Source organism: Cinclus cinclus, chromosome 2 (assembly GCF_963662255.1).
Source record: "Cinclus cinclus chromosome 2, bCinCin1.1, whole genome shotgun sequence".
NCBI classification, from domain to species: Eukaryota; Metazoa; Chordata; class Aves; order Passeriformes; family Cinclidae; genus Cinclus; species Cinclus cinclus.
The window spans coordinates 69,314,579-69,338,068 of record NC_085047.1 but is presented as its reverse complement, the minus strand read 5'-3'; the positions used below and the strand labels follow the sequence as shown (position 1 = coordinate 69,338,068).

Here is a 23,490-nt window from a genome sequence, read left to right as displayed (position 1 = left end):
AAGAGGAATAAAAAAAAAGCAGGTCAGAAAATAAGCTGTGTATGGATTTTATCTTTAGGGAAAATAGTTTCTTTATGTGTGAGCCAAGTGTAAAGGAGACCATAGGGGTTTGTTTTTTTCCTACTCCTTTCCTTGAGTGTACTGGAACATTGCAAAAGGCTGACTGAGAAGAGCAGTTAGAAGTAGGTTGTTCTTATCTTTTGAACCAAACCTGTGCTGTTTACCTTCTCCTACATAATTCATTCTTCCGTTTAGCAGGGACTATATGTTTACAAGGGCAAGCCAGGCATCAGGGTGTGGGCATCTGCGTTTTGATCTCTCTCTCTCTCTCATAAGTTAGCATCTTATCTTTCAGAAAATAAAAAGTAACACACAGGAAATAAAATCTTCACGTATTCAAACTGTGTTCAGTAATGGTGGATATTTAAGTTTTACAATGTATGTTTCATCATGTATCTAGATTTAAGAAGCTGCACATTTAATTTTTGATGATATCAAGCGAAACAGCAAAGATGACAATTCAGAATGTCCCACTGTGTTACAGCTCATATGAAAACTACTGAGTCAAACAGCAAAATTCTATTTTCCGGTCTGTAAGCTCTCTTCTTTTTGAAAATGGTAGCAATTTCATTTTCTGAGAAACTAGATGCTTTGGGAGAAAAGCTGGTATAGAAGCTATCATCTCATCTTCTACTTAGCCACTCTGGAAGCTGAGGTTGTAGTCAAATTTAATGAGCGCTTTGGATTGCAGTATTCCAGTAGCCATTAAGAATTGGACATTCAGAGGCAGAGAAAATAATTGCTGATCTTTACCTTATTCACAAGTGTCTTGTGAATCTTGATACTTGTAACACCACGAAAACAAGCTGTAAGGCATTGTTCCCTTCTGAAATAATTTATCCTATAGCTCAAGAGCAGTCTGGATTATTAATAATTCTAGATCTGTGCAAAATTAATAAATTGCTTTAGTGAGTTTTTAGAAGTTAACAGTTTAATGTTCTACTGTTTTTCTTGGCAATGTAGATATATTTTGTGCCAACATAAAATGCAGTATCATTAAGAGAATTGTAAGTCCAAGTAGACTTTATGAGTTTGATAGTGAGGTTCTGTAGGTACAACTATTGGTTAGATTTTTCTTACTGATCTATTCTACTCAAAATCTATGAGTCAGCAGCAAGATTGTACAGGTGGTATCATGAGTCTCATAATATTGGAGTAGTTTTTATGACTGTAGAAGGCACTCATTAGCTGCAGAAAAGACTTTTAGGTGATGATAGGAAGAACTTAAATCCCAGTTTTCTGACCTGTTCGGTGTATCTGACCTCAGTGAAGCTAGAAATCTGGTCTGTCACTTTTTTCATATGGAAGAGACTTCCAATGTCTGTTTTGAATGATTTCCTCTACAACAGAAAGAGCTGCTCACTGAATGAGCATTGCATTAGAGGGGCAGAAAGTTTTAGTGTCTTTTTTTGTTGTTGTTGTTGTCAGCTCCATTCTTGCCTTATGTAAAGGATATCTAAGTTATGTTTGTACAACCTGCTTATATGCATCCACTTTTGAACAGATGTTGTTTTGAAGACCTAACAACTGTAAGTATTATAGTTAAACCCCTTAGACTTGAGCCAATCCATCACCAATCACATCAGTGTTTTTTACCTTATGATGAAGTTTCTGGAGGATGTTGTGCTGTATGGAAGCCTGGGTAGGAGATTAGTGCATTGTAAGTATCGTTCATGCACTGTTGTAGAAAAGCACAACACTGAATACAGAGAATAGTTGAAATGCTTTCTGGTTAATAGTTGTATTGAGAATAAGGAGTTTATTTCTGAAAATTAGTCAGCTTGTTATTAATAGGCAAGGAAACAGAGGTTGATTTTATCTAGCACTGAAAGGTTTAAAATTATCTGTGCTGGTTTAACAGTTTGGCCAGTCTGTTTCAAATGACACTATGTGAGCTACAGAACTTAGGCTCTTCTGGATCAAAGATTTAGCTGAGCTGACAAAAAAGAAATGTAATGGAAACTCTTCACATAAGTTACAATTACAATATGTGATGAGTGAACTTTCAGATAATTATCTGGAGCCTCTGAGATATCTTTCTCTTCCGGTAACTGTCAGTAAGAGACTTGAGTAAAGTAAGTTTACTAAGGAATTTAACCTGTGCCGTTCAGCTGAACTAGCTTTAAAGCTGAATGCTTATACCATGTATTTGCCTTAGCAGGAGCTGTACAGAAGAATTACATCTTCCAACTATTCCATTTTCTGGTGTCAAATAAAGTTCAAAAAAAGCTCATTATCAGTGGGGTCAATATAAATTTGTTTTGATACTGGAATAACATATGAAGTTGTACCTTGGGTTCTTGCATTGATTAATATTGTGGGATTTTTAAGAGGAGCTTTACTGTTTCAAAGCTATTAATATTGAACAAGGACTAAATTTTGGTATCTTTCAATCCCTAATGGCAGAAGTTCTGTTGAGCTAAAGAAAAAACCTGCCAAACCTGTGTATGCGTGTGGGGAAATTTTTGCACCTTTTTCTTTTTCCTCCTTCATTATCTTTATATTTTTCTGCTTACTGCTAACACTGATGCAGGTGAGAAAAATTAACCCACAATCCGTGTTCGATAAAATAGGTTGCATAGTAAAGCGTTGCTTCTTAATGTTCTAGCTTGCAGTAACTTTTGTAATAATGGAAAAGAAGGATAGATAAATATATACCAGTACAGTCAGAACAATATTTTAGTCAGAAATAGGGAATATGCAAACAACAAAATATTTTCAAGTAATTTTCAGTTTTTTGTTGTATTTTGTAACATACGGTGTTAAAAGGTCTAGCTTAGAGTCTAGTGTTATTTCTGGTATTAATAAAAATGTATGTGCAGATAAAAATGTTTTTGATGTAGAAAATTATGGCAACTATGTTGTAGAAAAATTAATCACCCCATTAAAATATTACTCAGTTCACTGGTTCTCAAATTTTTCACCTCTCCTGTGATAGTTTAATCTTCTTGTTCCCATCACTGCTCTCAGTCATCTGTTTCAAATCACTGTAGTATAACTCACTGCATAATTTCATGCTAGATGAATGTGGCAATGCACAATATTAGTACCCTATAAATAAATCAAAAAAAGGACAAAAAGCCTCCACTGTCACTGTGCCCCTCTTCCCTCTATCTCTCAAGAATACAAGAAAGAAACCAAAGTGACCTTGTGAAGTTAGTCACGACCCTGAGTCTGTCTGGCCTAATAATCTCCTGTATTTTGCCATGCATGGTCAAGCAAATGTCCTGCACTCTTAACCTGGACCTTCTCTTCTTACTTGGTCTTTGTGCGCTCTGTCTGCAGCAAGTTGTTACAGAGAATTCTTCCTCCCGTTTGCCTGAAATCCAGTTTTCAAAGCCTATGCTCAAACCAGCCTGGTCTTTGCTAGTACACAACCCAAATGGAAAGAATAACCCTTCCTGGGAATTAATTCTTGTGGAGTTCTGTTTTTTTTTTTCAAGTCAGTCATACCTCTTCACCCATCTTACTATTGCAGACTGGAAAGTACAGAGCAGATTTTCAAAAATGTTTTTTAACAATGTTTTTTTCTTATTCTTTTTCCAAGTCCAGTGACAGCCCTCATGAAGGCTACATTGTGTCTTGGCCAAGGCTGACAGTAATACACCAGTAGTAGGTACCAGGGTTGGCCAGGGTAGTGATAGTTTGTCAGACCAATTTCCCAGCTCATTCTTTGTGGCTCAGGGATTCTGAAAACAGACTGGTGTCCTGTTATGTCATAGGCCTTGATTTCTGTACTTAAGAATTAGTCCATTAGATTATTATTCTCAAACCTATTCCTGCAGCATCCTGACAGGAGTTTTTGAACTTGTCCTCAGTTTTCATTTAATGGCAAAGCAAGTGGGTTTTTTTCATTTCTAGGATATGTTTAACAAACAGCTTAAATTTTTAGTGTTTGCCAGCAGGTTAAAACTAACAACTAGAATAAGAAGGCAAGCATTTAAAAATTCAGTTATAATTAAAACCGCCAAACCACACTGTTGCTGAGGAGATAAAGCTTGATTCTGCTACTCCTGTCACTGTGACACAGTTTTGGACCATTCTGTGGCCTGAGCTGCTTTTATTTTTAGTCCCAGTGCTCTCATCAAGTTATGAGAGGTAGAGACTAAAGCTAGATGGAATCTAGTGAAATATCTTCCTCTTCTTTCTTTCTTCCCTACCTGAAATAAAACTGGTACTTGAGGAAAAAAAGTTGTCTTGCGTTTGGGAATAGTTTGGTCTGTGAAAATTGAGACTGTTGAGATTATTTATATTTAGCAGAGCTTGAAACTTTACTAAACTAATAAACTAAACCAAATCTTGTTTTTCAGACTGAAAACCTAGACAGTACAATAACCATACCAGATATCAGACTACATAGCAATCCTTCAGCTTTTAATGTTTACTGCAATGTCCGCCATTGTGTGTTGGAGTGGCAGAAAAAGGAAGCGTCTGTGTCTTTGGCTTCAAAGAACAGTGTCCAGAGTGGGGATTCGGACAGCGATGAAGAAGAGGAGCCCAAAGAACCACCTATTAAACTTCCAAAGGCAAGTAACTGATGCCACTTAGTATGCCATGTATGTCATGTAAGGCTGGTATCTTCTCTTTGGGGATTAAAAGCAACAGTATAAGCCAGCTGCTTAAAACACTGCTGTAGTTTTATTTGTAGTCCATCTAGTTCAGAAATTTGATGAATTATGATGATCTATGTACGTGCCCAAATTAAAGTCAATAAAATGTCAGATAAACACTCAAGTTGCATTCCTTTAAAAGTATTGGTACTTGAACACATACAGCCTCAAAATCTATGCAGAAATAATGCAAATAAGGCAGCTCGAATATCACTGAGGGGCTACCAACTCATAATGGTAAGGAGTGCTTTCTTTTGCTTTACCCTCCAAAAATAATAAGTCTTTCTAATAATGGAAAACTTTGGTGGAGTGGTTCCTAAGATACTTTGTTAGGTGTGCATGTAATTGCAGTAACTGTCAATTATTCTTTCCCTTTTTTGGCTTTAGTATCCTTAGTGGAACTGACAGTTCCAGATTTTAATACACATTAAGATTTTGATGCTATAGTTGAACAGTTAGAGTGGGTTTTTTGCTATTGACTGCTTCTGTTCTTATAGTAGGATTAATTGTGGAAAGTCAGAAATACAGGACTTATTGGTTTTTCCTTTCTTTTTAATTTGTTGATTCACTTGTTTTTTATTATGTGTTTAGTTTTGTTCATTGCTACCTTATCAGTGCTATGAATTGTGTTTTCTTTTGTTGTTCTTCTGAATCTAAAAAGCATGTTCAGATTAACTTCCCTTGTTTAGATTTACTCTCAAACCAATACAAATGCTGAATTAAAAAGGTGGTTGCAGCTGTGGTTATGTAGAATGTTTGAATTAGGCTTAGAAAATTAGCATTTTATAGATTATTGCATTTAGGTGTTGTTATCTGAAGGGTGAAGTTGGTGCTCCAGAAAATAGTGGTGGAGAATTGCAAAGAAGCATAACCAAGTCAGCCGACTGAAATTTCATGATTGATGATTGCAGAATATGTGGTCACTAGAAATGAAGTCAGTATTGTTTATGAACTGCATCTGAGTCCTCGTGGATTGTATCAAATGAGTCAGCAAGTGCTTGTAGATGCTTATTTTTAAGTAAAAGGCCATGTAACTATTGGCATTTATAATGAATGGAGTGGCATTTTAAAGAGATATTGAAATTAAAAGAGGTTCCAAGAAGGATGAGATTTATCAGTGATAAGGACAGAAGACTTGCACGTGGAATCCAAAACATTGGCATTGTGTTGGACAGTTCATTAAAGAGAGATTTGGAAAAGTAACACAGTTTTAAAAAGATGGTGGCTTAGAAAAAATGGTAGGGAAATTGTCGATAACAAACTTCTCTCAAGATGGAAAATTGTTGAGATTTTGTTGCATTCAGCACAGCAAATATTAAATTGGTGAAAACCAGTATGTTTTCAAACTGCTTACTTTTAGTAAAGAATCTACAAAATAACAAACTTGAGAATTTTTGGTTCAAAAATATGTTTAGGTATCTGATACAACCTCAGTATTATTCATAACTATCTATGTAATATAAGGTTGTTTAGGTCACTTGGAGGTAACAGTTGAACTTGCATTTATGTTTTTGAAAAAAGCATCTGCTTGGAGTTGTCTCACATGTAGTAAAACTTATAGGGACTAACTATGTAAATGTCTTGGTAGCCTGGATACAGACATCTGTCTCATGATAATGAACAATCTTGTGCAGGGCTTAGTTTGTTATCTGTGAAGAAGAAAATTATTATAAAGTTTCTAAAGTTTACAGTATTTACTTGACAAATTTCTGATAGTAACTGTTAGTTTAGTAAAAAGAATGCTGATGTATTTTGAGTTTGACAGTGAGGTGAAAGATTATAAGAAGGATGGCTATGGTTTGTGATTTCACAGATTCTTCAGTGTATAGTCCTTGGTGTGTTGATGGTTTTTTGTTTAATTGAGACTAAATTGAAAACATTCTACGTTTTTGTAGATTAGGGTGACTTCAAGTGTTCTATTGAAATATTTTTCTTTCAGATCTTAAATTTGAGGAAGTCAGGTTTGTTAGAGCCTTTAAGTAGAATGTATTTTGGAATCAGAAGTTGTCCTATGGAATTTCTATAATAAGACTGAGAACAGTTGTTTTTAATCTTAAGAGAGAGATATTGCTACTCATCAGATATTAGCATAACAAAAGATTTGTGTTTTGGTTGTGTTCAGATAGTTTAGTAACTTGCTTTGATAGCTTTATATTTTTGGTTTCTCAAAAAATATTTGCCTTGGTCTGACATATTTATTTGCTACCTTATTTATTTAGTACCTTAACAAATGATGAGGAATTCTCTCTGCTTAAAATGGAGTAGATTCAGTTCTGTTGATAAGATTCGTAATCTGCAGGGTAAAGAAGAGGTATTTCCCACACCGTTCACCCTCACCCCTCTGTAGTTAACACTGATTTCTGAATGATCCACAAAAGCACTGTACTAAAAGGAGCAAATACTAGATGAAAGTGATTAAGGTGGAATTATCTGACTTAAATTTTCTTTGTTCCTTCATTGGCATACATTTTGCTAATAAGCATAAGCAAAAATTAAAATTTTAAGTTGCAACAAAAAATAGAAGTCAAATAATTTCTTTAGAGACTGGCTTTGTCTTTTAAAATTCTTTAGGAGAACGTTACCTTTGTGAATGTTCTGTTTTTCTTGTGCATGTATATAATATAAATTAATTCAGAGTTGTCTAATATTAATTATAGAAATGTGAGCATTTGTATAATGCTCATAATACTATGAGAGGAAAGATAAAGGAAATAAAACAAGAATACAGATAAGACTTCAAGATTAAATAGGAGGGATTTTCAGAATTAGTTAGGAGTCACAATGTTTGCATCCAGCCTAGAATTTTGGGTACCTTTTGTTAAGCAGTCTTAAACTTTTGATCTGAAGTCTCAAAGGTATTGCAAAGGGAATGGGAGAATGGCTGCACAGAGAGCATCAGTAAACAGGCTGTGGCACAGAAGCTGAGGCAGAGTGGTGCTTGTTTTGGCTCAAAAACCCTTCAAAGAGCAGTGAGAACAGGCTTAAGATGTCTTGAAAAGAACTTCTTGCTTATTCTGTCCTTCAGTGCACAATGTGAAGGAGAGAGGTGGAGGGATACACAGACATATCCACATATATAAAAACATGATATACATACATGAAATATTACAGTGAATAGATCTATTTTTTGAAGTCTACCCAGTCTCTTGATCTCACGTATTGAAAAACCAACCCAAAACCTGTGCATAATTGACAAACATCCTAGCAGAACTCTCTCTTATTGATTCCTACTGTAGTGGAAGTTCACCAAACTCTTTCCACTGTGTTGTGCTCTCTACTTTCTCTAGCTGCCTCGGTCAGCTCCTAGACGAAGTCTTCTGACTGAAGATTGGGAAGAATAAAATAAACTTAGTTTCTCTCAAAGACACTATGAACAAGAAGGGCATTTCTAAAAATGTACTACGATGGATTTTGTTTTTTAGCCTTTAGGATGATGGGGAGTTTTAGATCCTGGAAAAGCCATCATACCAGTATTATTTTAACAGTTTTTTTTCCTTGTATATTCCATGCATGTGTTTTCCCCTCACTCCACTGCAGATGTGAAATGTAAGGTGTAATTAGCAGGAAAATTGCTGGTGTGCTTTGAAGACTTGACTTGGTTATGTTTTTATCCTTCCTTCAGGAATAAAATAGATGGTAAATAATTTCTGAAAGACAGGAATCAAAAGTCAGCAAAGACAGTTACAAGGCATCCAGTAGAACTTAGAGCTGACTACCAAAATGTATATGTTGTAAGTGTGAGTGGCAGTTGCATTAATGATGTTACTTATTTTCACATTTTAGTCTTTTTCTTAAGATTTTACTCAGGGGTGCGTCTCTGTTAAACACTCTATACATAGGGGTTCTGCTCCTGACCAAAATACATGGTGAAGTTCTTAAGATACAGTGGCTTATTTGTAATGTGCTAACCCTCCTCTTTTTTCTTTTGTCTTCATCGCTATTAAATACAGAGTTTGAGAAGGAAGTGCAAGGGAGCAGTCAGTGGAGAGAAGCATGACTGTAATCTTAGAGTAGTCAGGAATTCTGGAAGGGAAAGCTAGAGATGTCTGTAACAGGGGTTTTACACATGTCCTGTTTTGGCTTAATGTATGTCTGTGATGAATGCATACAGAGTTTTAGTGACAAGCAATTAATCTTTGTTTTGGTCACAATATAAGAAATAGTCTCCAAGGCTTTGGAGAGGAAAGTGGTAAAGCTGCCAGTATCAACTGTCAAACATGTTGTTATTCAGGTTGTAAGCCAGGTTGCAAGACCATTGTAGTTGGCTGGCTCACATTAATGAGCAAGGAAAAAGAAGACTGTCAAAGTGTGAACTGGATAGAAATTAGAAGGGCTCAAAGGCACAGTTTGCCTTTTATTGTGCAAAAAGTTTTAACATTCCTTATTCTTTCAGGAAACTATTACTCTGCTTAGAGATGCCCTTTTATGTAGTGGCTGACTGAAGTGTAATATTTGTGTATAGTTGTATAGGTGGGTTCTTGATTTTGATTCTCATTTGATTTAACACTGTATTTTATATTACGACTTTCTATTTGAGTAATGGTCTTGTTCAGTGAACATTGGGATGTATTCTTTCTGGTGATGTTCTAAAAATATTATATTGACACCTGTTCTGAAAAATCTTTTTTTTAGATCATTGAAGTTGGATTGTGTGAAGTCTTTGAATTGATAAAGGAGACAAGATTTTCTCATCCATCCTTGTGTCTCAGGAGCCTACAAGCCCTACTTAATGTGCTCCAAGGTCAGCAACCAGAAGGCCTGCAATCAGAGCCTCCTGAAGTCCTAGGTAAATCTCATCTCTTACTGTATTTTTATTAACATACATCTGTTATTGTGTTGGACAGAAGAAAATGGTTCTGGCGAGTGTTTGTGAGATAGTGCCATGCTTGTTTTCAAATACCTGACTTTGTTCTGGAGTGTAAACACCTTATTGTCTTTATGGAAGTAGGTGGTATTTCCTCACTGAAACATAGTAAACATTACAGCGTAACAAATTGGGATTCACTTGTTTTACTGAAGCATAAAATATTTGGTCTTATTGGAAAGAATACAGTTCTAGGGTGGATTTCTCTTGCAATCTTCTCTTGTGGTCTATAACTTAGGTATTTTAATGTTATAATTTGTGTGAAGCTGCTAACAGTGTTAGTGTGAAGCTGCTAACAGAATTCTTGGTTTTTGTTTTCTCTGGCTGCTCCAAAGCTTCCCTGAAAATTAATTTTCGTTTTAATGGTACTGAAAATCAAGGCTGAATTCCTGATGTGTTTCAGAACATGGTTGACTATATCCTTTAAGTTAAAATCCCATTATCTTTCATTGGTTTATAGAACTGCTGAGATGTCTAGGCTGTAGCTGGAGCTGTTTAAAAACAATTTTTTGAAAAGTCTTTACACTTCATGTATTTTTTAATATTTCCTGACTTGACAGTATTCCATTTCCAAAGGTAGTAATTTGTTACGGAAAAGTTTGATTTTGTGTTGATGTATGGAGGATTAAAAGCTGTGAGGAAGACTTTTTATTTACTGCTTCAGTGATTAATTGTGTCTGCTCTCAAGAAAATTTAGGTGGATTTCACACCTTGATTGTTACAGCTGTTAAGCCACCAAACGGTGTGTGGAAAGACACATGTGATGAAAATAATTTTCAAGCCTCAATTTGAAATGCTCATTTCTGTGAAGTGGGTTGTACTGCAACATGGGTAATGGTCATAAAGAGTAGATAAGTTCTGTCAGGACCTCTGCATCATCTCAGTGATGGGCTAGACTGAATAGGCAGGTCCAATAACACTTTTGGGCCCATTTCTTGTTAATGTGGTCAACTGTGACAGAGGATTTGTAGTTTTTCTTCTTTGGCCCTGGTGATTATCCAGACTTGATGTTTTCTGGCTGAAAAAAAAGAAAAGTTAAGGATAATTTAGGTTTAAGATGCTGTTCTGTCTAAAATTAGCTCTAAACATAATAGCTGAGGAAAGATAAAATGTATTTTCCTAGTTAAATTGCCCATTGATAGTTAAATTGTTTTGTGTGATTTTGTGACTTCTCTGTGTAATGGCTGTGTTTTATCTCCAGAATCCCTGTTCCAGCTGCTTCTGGAAATAACTGTCCGTAGCACGGGAATGAATGACAGTACAGGACAGTCCTTGACAGCACTTTCCTGCGCTTGCCTCTTCAGTTTGGTAGCTGCCTGGGGAGAGACAGGAAGGACGTTGCAAGCAATCTCTGCAATCCTCACCAATAATGGCAGCCATGCTTGTCAGACTATTCAGGTTTTGCACTAAAACTTCTCTGTATCTGGGAATTTATGGAAATGAGTACTTCTCTTGAGTTCTGGGAAGATGTGTTGTTTAATTCAGTTACCTTTTTCCGTCTCACTATTTTTGGGATGAGTTGGTATTTCTTTGTCTCTCTTGAGTTGGAGTTAAAACAGAAAATGCAACATTTAAAAGTTTGTCATCTTTTTCACTCACTATTTCTTTTGCTGTTTAGGTGCCAACCATTTTAAACTCTCTTCAGCGGAGCGTGCAGGCAGTTCTGGTGGGCAAAATCCAAATTCAGGACTGGTTCAGTAATGGGATAAAGAAGGCAGCCTTGATGCACAAATGGCCATTGAAAGAAATATCTGTAGATGAGGATGACCAGTGCCTACTTCAGAGTGATGGTTTTTTCCTCTATCTCTTGTGCAAAGATGGACTATACAAAATTGGCTCTGGATATAGCGGGACAGTGAGGGTAATGTTGCTGCTTCTTGTCTGATACTTAGTGATACTTAGTATTTTAATTTAACTTTAATGATGTCCTGTTTCCATGGAGAATCCTATATAGCTTACTAATCATCAGTTCTGTTACATTTTGGGTAAATTTTTCTGGTGATTTCTATGACAATGACAACATTTTCTTAGAATTTTCACTTTGCAGTGTGTTTGAAGACATTACTTAGATGGTAAATGATTGTGTTGTGTTTTCACTCTGGTACTTGTTAAATGATGGAAGTCTTCTGCTTTTCAGGGCCATATATACAATTCTACGTCCCGCATCAAAAACAGAAAAGAAAAAAAGTCTTGGTTAGGCTATGCTCAGGTAGGTGAATACTTAAAATATAAAATGTGCAACCATCCTCATCTCTCATGAGTAGTTTAAGTAGACCCTGGCTTAGAGTAAGCTTACATGGATATTTTAGCATTCCTTTGGCTTTCATTGTAAAGAACATAATTTTTGGCACTGGCTTCTAAATTATGGAAGATGATGGACATGTGATGGTACTGGCCTGTAGAAAGGCATAATGGGGTGTTCTTGCTTTGTGTTGTCACTGTAAAGACTTTTGCAAAATATGATGGTTTAGCACATCAGTTTATGAACCGTGCAGTCAATTGATGAGTGTTTCGAAGTCCATGTTAGTGGGTGTAAAAAAGTGCTGTTGTAACAAACATGTAAAAAATGTTTGAAATACCTGTTTATGAAAAGAAACTGACATTAAAACATCTGCAGTAAAAAAAGGAAATGCTGTTTTTGTCGGGTAGGATTGAGCATATATAAACAATACTTAGAGATAATTGTTGACTTTGTCATTGCAGCGTTAACTATGTTTGGATGGTTTAATTTCTGCAATAGCAACCACTTTTTCTTACATCTTTATTATTCATTATATAAACCCCTCAAAGCATACCAAAAAGTACATTTCAGAGAACAATTAGTTTACTTAATTTATTGTATGTTTGCTATTAACTGAGTGATCTCATTGTCCCAGTGTGATTTTCAGTATGCTCCTTGCCATGCTTTTGAAGTTATTGTCCATTACAAATACCTGTTCTTTCATTGCAGTTATCGTGTGTGTCTCTCTGTGTGTGTATACACAAAAACACATTAAATCTGTTTTATTTAATGTAAAAAGCAGATTGCAAAAGGTACGCTGGCACAAAACAAATGGGTGTGGCTGCATTCATTCTGGAGCCTGTTTTATCAGTTTGAATAGGAACAGGATTCATGTGGTTTCATTATATAGAGTTACATGTTTGGACATTCTGTACATAACTATAAATATATGTGATGATTTTTGAGTGCTTACACAGGTGTATGCACTTACACAGTGACTGTAGCCAAAGGCACTGCAGTTGGGACAAGTGTCGTTCTGGGGCTATATTTATAGAAAGGTGTGTGACTTGCAGTTATTACTGGTTGTATGTCCATAAGAGAGATAATCTGTGCTTTTAGTGTCATTTCCCTTCAGGTGCTTGGTTAACTTAAATTCAAGTGATTTTTCTTCCTTCATCATATTAGTTATTTTTAAATTGAAGCTTTTCTATCTTCTTTAATGTTCTTTGCTTAATTTATGTGGGCTTGTTTTCCTCATTTCACTGAGATTTATTAATCCAGTAGTTTTGATGGAAGAAAATGTCTTAGTCTGGGTGTGAAAGTAGTAATTTTTTTATTCTAGGTTTTAGTGCATATATTAATATGCATTAATGATTACCCTTCCATATAGCATAACATAATAATCTATCACCTTTCTGTAATTCCTGTGACTATTTTGTTAATTTGAAAAGTGGAGACAGAAACACTGTTTTTTACTGTGGTTGTGGCTTTTAACTCTAATTGTATACAGATATAAATAATAGAATTAACATGTGGGGCTTCAGCAGTTGTATACAAGCTGCAGTATGCTTATCTATGGCATATAGAAAGTGGAGGAAGGGAATCAAATTTCCATTTTTTTAATGTGGAATTTGATTAGTAGAAAAAATGTTGATCATTTGATGTAAAAGGCTTGTACTCTTTTACAGCGATATCTAAATGATTGTGTTTTTTCCCTTTTAACATCTGTTAACATATTTAAAAGTATTTTCATACCTCTTTTTTATTTTTTTGTTCTTGTCAGGGCTATTTATTATATAGAGATGTGAATAATCACAGTATGACAGCCGTAAGAATAAACCCTGAAACCTTGGAACAAGACGGTACAGTTGCTTTGCCAGGTAAGAACATGCAGATGACAGAAATCTGGTATAATTTGCTGTTTACATGTTATGTATTTCCAGGCAAGCAAAAGAGAAACTGAGAGATTTTGAGATCACAGATAGATTGCTTTGACTTTGCTTCACTTCAGACCAGCTTCAGTATTTCAGTTAGAGGCCTTGCATCTTACTCCAGTTGCTGGAAGAATGTTGCAGCATTCCTTTTAGAATGTGTGATCATCTTAATTAAAGAGACTGCAAGACCTTAAATTCCTTCCTAAAAATTTTAATTTCTTTCTTGTTTGGATTTCGAGTGTTTGGCTCATGTATGACTTCGTTTCCAGGATCTCTTACATGTAGGCAATTATAAACTCTGAACAAAATTGGTTTGTTTTTTAATAGGGTAAAAATATATCCAAAAAGCAAAGGCAGCTAATGAACACTGATGGACCATGCTTCTGATGTTGTCTTGGTGGTGGATTTTGGTTTATTTCTTTAAAATTTTTTTTTTTTTTTTTTAGTTTTGAGTTTTTGGGTGGGGTTTGTTTTGTGGGAGGTTGTTTTTATTTTGTTGTTCTTTTTCAGAGGAGCCTCATAACTTCAGTCTGTTTAGAGAATGAGATGTTCCTGGAACATGCTTTCATGATCTTCTAGTGAAATACATCTGTTCTTAGCTATACACATACATGGCAGAAGGAAACAAGAACATCTTTTAATCAAGCAGTGACAGGCTTATTTTGCAGATTAGAAGAAAGATTTTTTGTTTCATGCTGACATAAGTAAGAAATCACTGACTGAAACCTCAGGAGAGTTCTCTAGGATTTTTGTCTTTTAAAGGCAAACAGCAATTTTTAAAACAAGTTCTGAATGTGAATCTAGTGCAGGCAGTCTTCTGCGCATCCTTGAAGTATGTATGTGTTTTTAAGCTGTTCTTGCTCTTTGTGGGGGCTGTATGAGTTATTTCAGTGAGCACATTCAAGGACCTGAAAAAATGCCTTTGAGAGTGGTATTTCAACTTTCTTCACCTCAGGGCAGGTTCTTACACAGCAGGGTTCGTTGATGTCCTTAAACCATTTGTAAACAAAAACATATTCATGCAAGTCTTGAGAGAACTGAGCACATGTAAAATCTACCCTTCAGAGCTGTTAGCTTGCTTTTGCAAATTGTAGTTAAAAATGTCATTCTGCAAGGAGTGCCTTTTACATATACTGTAAAAAGGCACAAATTAAGTGAGAGTGTGCCTTCTCAGCAAAATGCAAAAGCAAATCTGACTGGGAATACTCATTAAGAAATTTCTCAAACTTCCTTCACAGTTCCATTTTGTATGGTTTGTGATGGTGTCAAAGCTAGATGTTCTTTGTAACTCCAGTCCTTTGTATTCAGTCCTTGAACTTTGCTGTTCTGCTTTGTGCACTTCTACATGTTTATCTCAGTGTGTTACTGTGAGCAGATATGACCTTGTTCTTTTGCCTAGGACAAATTCCAGGGGGTCCGCTTCTGGTTATTTTCCTTTCCCATTAGAATGAATGAAATGAAGGCAGGGGGAAGGTGTCTGACCTGAGGAAAACTGAGTAGGTACTAAATCTAAACAGTAGTTGTTGCCCCAGTGAGATCTTAAGTTGTTGGAAGTTGTTCTAGTTCTGAAAAGCCATGCTGGATAGAACTAGAGGCCAGTGACCTTGCTTACAGCTGAACACAGCAAATATTTGCTCCTTGTTGGTGTGGTATTCAGACTTGACTGTGTGGAATTAATCTTTTTCAAATGCCTGGGCTGGTGATAGTGCATTAAAAAAAAGGTATTAGAATTTATTCATATAGGGGGTGCATAGGAGGTTAGGAGGTGTGATTAGAAGTTGATCCTAGATGGAAGTCACACGACCTTAGAAGGGTCAGAGAACTGTGGAACATTATTTTCTCCTTTCTCAGACAGTAGGATTCATCAACTTCTTGAAACCATAAAGTTCTGTTTTTAAAAGACAGTCTTTCCACACTGATAGATGATCTTGCAAATCCAGCCTTATATCTGGAATTTCCAGGCTGTGTGTCAACATTCCTGTAACTAATGCCTTTGCCCAGATTTATACACTGTACCTGAGTTGTGCATATGTTTTTTTTTTTTTTTAGTCCATATATCATGAAAGAATGTCTGAAATCCATGAGAATTTACTAGGTGACTAGACCTGAATTTACAAAGATTTTAATCTTTGCCATTTCTTTCAACAGTAATGCTTATTGCATACCTTAAAACAGTTTCTGTTTTCTGCTGGAGAAATTGAAGTCACATGGTATATGGTTTTATTGTTATTTGAAATTGCAAATTAGTATCTTAGGCTCAGGACTATTCCCTTAGTGTGAAAAGTACTGCTGACTGAGGGTAGCCTAGATGACCTCAATGCCTGCATTATTAGCAGGTGCAGAATGCACAATATGGATGTGGAAAGTGATGTTTCACAGTTACCTCCCTTTGAAGCCTCTAAGTAGGCTGTAATTAACAGATCTCTGTAGTTATGTGTTTTTAGTAAAACATAAACCTGTTCCCTTATAACCACCTGCAGACAGAAAGCTTGTTTATCCTCACCCCCACAGTAATACACAAAGTCAGATTGAATAAGATTTAGGATTGATGATAGAAGCTCCTTCCTAGCTGAGACACTATGCTAGTTTTTCCAGATACTCCATTTGCCTTCCATTTTTTAGTCTTCCCATTAATTTGATTTTTAATGGCGGGCCTATTTGTTAGCTAAGCAAGTGCAGATTTTTAGGAAGTCTTCTGGAGAGCATGTATTTTAAAAAAACTCATCCCTGTTCCAGGTTTCTTCTTTGAACATGTCTCTCAAACATAGGAATAACCCCCAGAAATGTTTACTAGGAGAGTCACCTTTCTTGAAATGACTCAAGCAATAGGCTAAATAATGCAATATGGACCCATTGGTGGCCAAAATGTGCTGTTTCCTTGGCTGTTCTGTTTATGTGAGCATGTAATTTTCAGTCATTCAAGGAAACTCCATGCTTACCAGCTTCCTGTAACCTTGGGAGAAATGTCATTTATATTAGTTTTGGAACTTCTCATCCAGTTACTAATAGTTATTTTATCACTAATACAACTTTGCAGCATAGAGAATTAGTAGTGTAAACTGCCTTTGGTTGTTAAATCTGAGATATTTTTGAGAGAGCAGTATTTCAAACTTCAGTGTCTCTGCTGTCATTTTCCATCATGCTTGCTTCACACCTTCTGTGATTCATACCTGGTTGTGCTCTAAGGCGAAGGACAGTTGTCTACTTTTGGTATTTTGCTTCTAGATGTGAGAGTTACAGAAGGCTTTCTAATGCATATTCTGTTCCTTCTAAGACACTGTATTGGACTGGGCAGTATATCAGGAAAAAGTAAACAGTGGGATTTTGTGGGGTGTTTGCAGCTGTGTTATTTTTAATGCTTTAGCTAGGTAGCAAAAAATAGAGCTTGTTGATTATGCTAGAAAGACATGTGTGCTTCATTTAGCATTAAATTTATTCAATAAAATGCTAATGCTGGATTTTTGTTCAGATTATGATGCAAGTATTTGAAGTGTGAAGTGACTGTCCTGTAGTATTTTTGGAAGAGGTCTCTTTCCTCTGTGTTATCAGTGCGACAAACACCTTACGAACCATATGATATCAATGTCTTTGCCAGTTGCTCCCTCAACAGTGCAGGAAGGGAAGAAGAAATGGTGTAGGGACATAGGTTTAAATTTGCAGAGAAAGTGCTTATTTTCTTTTTTTTCCTCCTAAATGGGTTGAATTCTTTCCCTACCATTTTTCTTGGAATTAGCTGACCTAGTTTCAATAAATGAGTGATATATTCAAGTATTTACTTCATAGTTTTCAAAAAAATACCCAGATTTCTAGCTAATAGTTTGGTGAAATCTGTAAATAATTTAGAAATATAATTAATAATGAAAGCCATGATTCATTTATTTCTGTAGGATTTATTTGCTGGACTGAGGAAACATTTCTTTAAAGATTATAATGGTCCTTACATTAAAGAAAGTCTATGTGGAAGGAAAAGGACTTAATAGTCCTGTAAAGTTCTAATGTAGTTGTGTTGTAATAGTTTAGAATATTCCTCACAGGTGATTACCACATCTTTTTTTTTTTTTTTTTTTTTTTTTTTTGCATTTAAATATTGGGGTGTAACCACATATATTTCATACAATGGAAAGTACTGCAGTAGCTCTTCCAGGAGCTAAAGAGAATTATTACATGCTTTTGATGAGTTAGAATATCTTCATGTAAAATAATACATTATCATAACAGTATCATTTCACTTGAGACTAAGTACAGCTCCCATAATCTGATTGGAGTGAGTGTATGTATGCTAATATAAACTGATGCAGTGCACTTCATTTTTCTCTCGCAGATTGTCATTCTGAAGGGCAGAATATCCTTTTCACAGATGGAGAATATATTAATCAAATAGCAGCATCTAGAGATGTAAGTTTTACAAATGATGGGTAAACTATTTTTCTTTCAACTGGGTTTTATTTTACAGTATTTATAGCTTCCTTTTACTTCATATTTGGCTTTTTCTTCACTAACACAACTAAGGAAGAAATCCATGCAACTAGAAGTAAAGGGAAACTGCCGTATTTGTGCATTGAAAAAAACAGTGTTGTGGTATTTATTCTCACAGTTTTGATTTGTGATGGATTTTTTATTTTTTCAGATAAGTTTTAAGAAAAAGTCAATTGCTCTTTCAGGAAGAAAAAATATTATACCTTGAGTAATGTCTTTTTAGCATGTTCTATGGGTTCTTTGTGGGATAAGCTTCTTAGAGCTTAAGGATAAGGGGTTTTTTTCTTGATTTAATTTCCTGTAATTGCTTTGGAACTTACTGGGTCATTTCAGCCAGTTTTGTTAGAAGAGATAGGAAATATACTACATTCCAGTAAATTTTTGTACAAAAACTGCCTGTTGGCCAAAACTGTGGAAGCTCAAAGTGTTCTTACTAGGGACAAAACTGTAGTGGTGGTTGTATGGCTTTTTTTTTGTTTGTTTGTTTTTTTGTTTTTTTTTGTTTCAGCAGACAGTTATTATGTTTTTAGTTCTGGTGTTGTTTTTGGTAATGAGAAATCTGTAAAATGGGATGGGGTGTGATGGGGTTGTCAAAAGATGCCAGACATCAACTGTAAGAAAACCAGGATTTATCCATTTCCCTCTAAACAGAACAAATGTTGCCTTTTTTTTTTTTTTAAACAAGACCATAAGATGCTCTGTACTTGTAAACAGAAAACTCTTCTAGCTACTCTTTTCAGCAGTCACTCTCTGTGTGCAGAATTTTGAGTTAAGAATCAGGAGAAGTCAAGGCCTTAAAAGATGTAAACAGTTACAAAAGTAAAATTTCTGCAGCAGTTCACTATTTTTATAATGTTCATAACATTTTTGTAGAACTCAGTAAATGTTTAAGGTGTCAGATACTTAATTCAGCTTGTCCTGATGGTCACTTCTTCTTTTCTTTTCAATAGTAAATGTTATGTTATGATAAATGTTCCTTTATCCATGTGTCCTCTGATAGTTTATTCTGAAATAATACTCTGTTGATGAACATAGAAGTTGGAAAGTAAATTAATACAATTCTTATACAGGTATAAAGTGGAATTTTTCTTTATTGCAGGATGGCTTTGTAGTGCGAATATTTGCCACAAGTACTGAGCCAGTATTGCAACAAGAACTGCAGCTTAAGCTTGCAAGAAAATGCTTACATGCCTGCGGCATCTCCTTGTTTGATCTGGAGAAAGATTTGCACATTATCAGTAAGTTCTCTTCTTTGAAGGTTAATAACAAGCCTGGTAATTCAAGCAATAGAGCTGAAACACTGCACTTTCCTTTGGCTCTACTATGTGCAGGAAGGTGTAGCTCCATATCAAACACATGGCGAGGTGTTTGAAACCATTTAAGCATTATTTGACTCAGTCAAATCCATATACCCATTTTGAGCCACCTTTCTGTCTCTAGTACTGGTCATGGCTTTCCAGTATTTTCCTTCAGTTGTATAACAAATTTATAATTATTCAAAGCTTGGACTTTATAAAACACAGTTAAGCTGTGGAACACCTTGCTGTGGGTCAAAGTTAACTAATTTACAAGGGCCACTGACTGGATTAAAGGAAGAAAGAATTACATTAAGAAACACATTTGCATCGGAATTCGAGGTTAAGAATTCTTAGTATCTGTGAAGGTATTTTGAAAAATACCACTTGGCCTTTGCTTTGGGGTATTTTTGCTCTGCCAACTTGCTTTTGGCTCTATCAGTACAAAAAAAAAGGGCATATTTGGCTGCATGGACCAGCAGGGTTGGACAGATAACTGGTCTTTGATACTGCCTGGTTGAACTGTTCAGTTAACACAATCTTGCTTGCACAGGTACAGGGTTTGATGAGGAATCAGCTGTCCTTGGTGCTGGGAGAGAGTTTGCACTGATGAAAACTGCTAGTGGAAAGGTACTGAAAATGTTCTGCAGTAAATAGCAAATTGCACCAATAGATTTCTGTTTCTTAATTTAATCATTATTTTCCATAATATCTTTCCCCTTTTCAGTATGTTAGAATGTATGTTTATGACTGTATTCAAAAATGTCTTTCAGAGCCTGTTTTAAAACATAAAAGGCCAATAATTATATAAAAGCATAAACAGATAATTGGAACCCCTGAGGAATCCATGACTTGCATTTATAGAAATTTCTACAGTCAGCCTTACAATGAAGGGCTTTTTTTTTTAATTTGGGTAACAAAATTGCCTTCTGTCTACAAATCATGTGTTAGCACCTTTGCAGATTTTACCACCTCATAACTTTCCACAGTCTGATGACAGTAATTTATTTAAATCCCATCCTGATTTTTTTTCTTGATCCTTTAGAGAATTATTGATTCCCCTATGCAAATTTTTCAATTGATTTCTTTAAACCTATTCTTCATGATTTGATGCTTCTTTCTGCTCAGTGGAGATGTGTTTAGAGGCATTTGCATATTCATGGAAATTTAGACATAATACTGTCACTGACTCTTCACATTATTTACTGTGTTTCTATTTCATTGTGGAAGACTAATTCTGTTTATCTTGTAGAAGCGTAATTCTTAATTACACATTAAAAAGAATTGTATAGCTTTATTGGAATGAAGGCCTTGCTCTTCTGCTGTCAGAATAGTGAGATTGTTGAAAATGTTAATGAGTAAATATTTTTAAAGAAAATTTAATGGTATGTAGCAGAATTCGATCAAATAGAACTCCTCAGCATTGCAGGAGACAGATTAATTTTATCATTCAGCTAACAGAAATTCCTGTTCAGTATAAAATTACCAAATTTCCCAGGTTGGGTCTATAAAGTTGTCTGTTAAGGTAGGAAATACAATATATAAGGCAATGTAAAATGGCTTTAGGTGCCCCATAGGTTGACATACCAATTTTATAGAGCTGTTGAGTTTCATGGTTCTAAAGGAAACTTTTTAGTTAATGTCAGTATTTTTGTTTGTTCATGTGAAATATCTCATTCTGTTATTTATGTGGTCAGTGGCCACTGTGCATTTACTAAACATGTTTTCATGTTTTATAAATGTGTTGAAGCATAGTAAAATTTGTAGTAATTTGTTATTTGGAAATTATTTTATTGTTATAATACCATCTTGTTTTTACACGGACCAGGCGTTTTTTTGTGAAGTGTTTTAAATGCTTAGTGTTCTCTGAGTAGTTTCTTCTGTTCTTTCTTGTGTGTTCAAGTCATCTAGCCAAAAAAAATATGTATGAAAACTCATTCATTGGCTCAGTGGAAAGTACATTTCAAAACAATCTAATCTAAGAATCTGATCAGAATATTTCCCCCCTTAAGTCAATACTGGTGGGTTTAAGACAGAGCATAAACAAAATGGCATAAACAAAGTCAGGAAGAGTGTGGTGTGGTTTGAAATGAAAGGATTTAAAAACAATGCAACTTTGAGCATTATGTAAGCTTGAAGTGCTATGGTGTAACTAAAACTGATGAACTTTTTTCTCCTAGATTTATTATACTGGCAAATATCAGAGCCTTGGAATCAAACAAGGTGGCCCTTCAGCTGGCAAATGGGTTGAACTCCCAATCACAAAATCTCCAAAGATTATTCAGTTTTCTGTTGGACATGACGGCTCCCATGCCTTACTTGTTGCTGAGGATGGAAGCATATTCTTCACAGGTTCTGCTAGTAAAGGAGAGGATGGTGAATCAAGTATGTATTAGTGTTTGCTTGACCAGTGGTTGGTAAAAGCCTCTTAAAGAGTTCTTAATTTGAAAATAAGAATTTCAGCATTTTCCAGGAAAATGTAAGGATGCTAGTTGTACTGGAAATTATGCTGGCCACAAGTCCTGACAACCAGTGCTAAAACCTCTCCCAGCTACAGAATCTGGTCTGTGTTTTACCACAGTTTGGGTTGTGTGGTGGAACTACTATTTTAGAGTTGTCCCAAAAAAAGGCAGTTATAAATTTGATCAAGAGGCCATGCTGTCTGCCTGGGACAGAATGTGGAGCCAAACTTCTTGCCTCTTTGCTACTGTTTTATTGAGCTTTGGAAATGGCTGTTTTATTGGCTCATGGAGAGGTGTATTGATGAGAACTTGTAGAAGCAGATGTTCTGGGCTTGATCAAGCAGAACTCTTCAGACATTAAAGAAGACTGAGTAATTTGATCTTCAGATCAACAAATGCCTCATCAATATAAAATTAACACATTTCCTAGTCTTGATTTCTGTAGTTGTGTGTGTAGGTTGAAATAGACTTTTTAAGACAATTGATAGCTTTAAGCGTCCTGGAGCTGTGATCTGCTATAATACTAAATTAAATATTTCAGTTTAGGAAACAGATGATAGATGATGTGGTACATTAATAAGAATAATTACAGTGTTTTGAAATTCTTGAAGAATCACTTCTAAAAGATGCTGATCTCATAATGTCTTTGCATTGAATTTTTTGAGAGGAGCCAGTATAATCCAATTAAAATTAGACCAGGAGATTGTACATATAGTTAGTTGTTTGGGCGTTTTCCATTAGCGTCTGAAAACTAATGATTATGCCTGTGATGGATTGGGAATTTTTTTTGTAGATTTATTTGTATTTTATTTCTTCATTTAAAGCTAAAAGCAGACGGCAATCAAAACCATATAAGCCTAAAAAAATTATTAAAATGGAAGGGAAGATTGTGATATCTACAGCGTGCAATAATGGAAGCAGTTCTGTAATTTCCAAAGATGGAGAACTCTACATGTTTGGAAAAGATGCCATTTACTCTGATAGTACAAGTAAGTTAATATCAGTCTTGGAAATTATTTTTCAACTATAGTTATTGAAATTAGTATGGAGGTTTTTTAGCCCATGAAAATGTTGTGTGTTTCTTACTTTCCTAGTATATTTCTGACATTCTGTTGATTCAGACAAATAGGATAGAAGGGTAGAAAAAGGCAGTTTCTGAAAGTTCTGTAAAAGAATTTAGCATCAGTGCTGACAATTATCCAAATTCATTCTTCCACTGAGGAGAAGAAAATTCACTTTTATTAATCTGACACAAGGCAGCCACACAGGAAAAAGTCACAGAAATAAGATGTTTTGCTATGAACGAAGGCTGCTGGAAACTAGGTCTTAGGTGCTTCTCTGCTCATAAGGTAGCTGGTGATCTGTACACTGCAGTTTAAGTAAAATATTAATGAAACAAACTCCAATGGCTTTATAACTCCTTTAGAATTATTTTTCAAAACAAGTCATTTGCAGCAGTTGTAGGTTGGCTTTTGGCTTTTCGTTTTTTGCAGGACAGGTGGCCTAGGCGTAATTCTCCTTTCACTTTTTATTGTAGCACTTGTTTTTTATATCTGTTTTTCTCCTTT

The 23,490-nt window shown here is 35.4% G+C and overlaps 1 protein-coding gene across 10 annotated transcripts in view; it reads left to right on the top strand.

Moving 5' to 3' along the window:
* Nucleotides 1-23,490, top strand: part of MYCBP2 (MYC binding protein 2) — a 171,926-nt gene that overhangs the window by 25,845 nt on the left and 122,591 nt on the right. For all 10 annotated transcript variants that reach the window (XM_062487781.1, XM_062487784.1, XM_062487786.1 and 7 more), the window contains 11 exons: nt 4,371-4,586; nt 9,303-9,456; nt 10,736-10,932; nt 11,153-11,395; nt 11,672-11,743; nt 13,539-13,635; nt 18,011-18,084; nt 19,265-19,403; nt 20,014-20,090; nt 21,641-21,845; nt 22,747-22,911. In XM_062487781.1, coding sequence (XP_062343765.1) covers nt 4,371-4,586; nt 9,303-9,456; nt 10,736-10,932; nt 11,153-11,395; nt 11,672-11,743; nt 13,539-13,635; nt 18,011-18,084; nt 19,265-19,403; nt 20,014-20,090; nt 21,641-21,845; nt 22,747-22,911 — 1,639 coding nt within the window. The remainder of the gene's footprint in view (nt 1-4,370; nt 4,587-9,302; nt 9,457-10,735; nt 10,933-11,152; nt 11,396-11,671; nt 11,744-13,538; nt 13,636-18,010; nt 18,085-19,264; nt 19,404-20,013; nt 20,091-21,640; nt 21,846-22,746; nt 22,912-23,490) is intronic.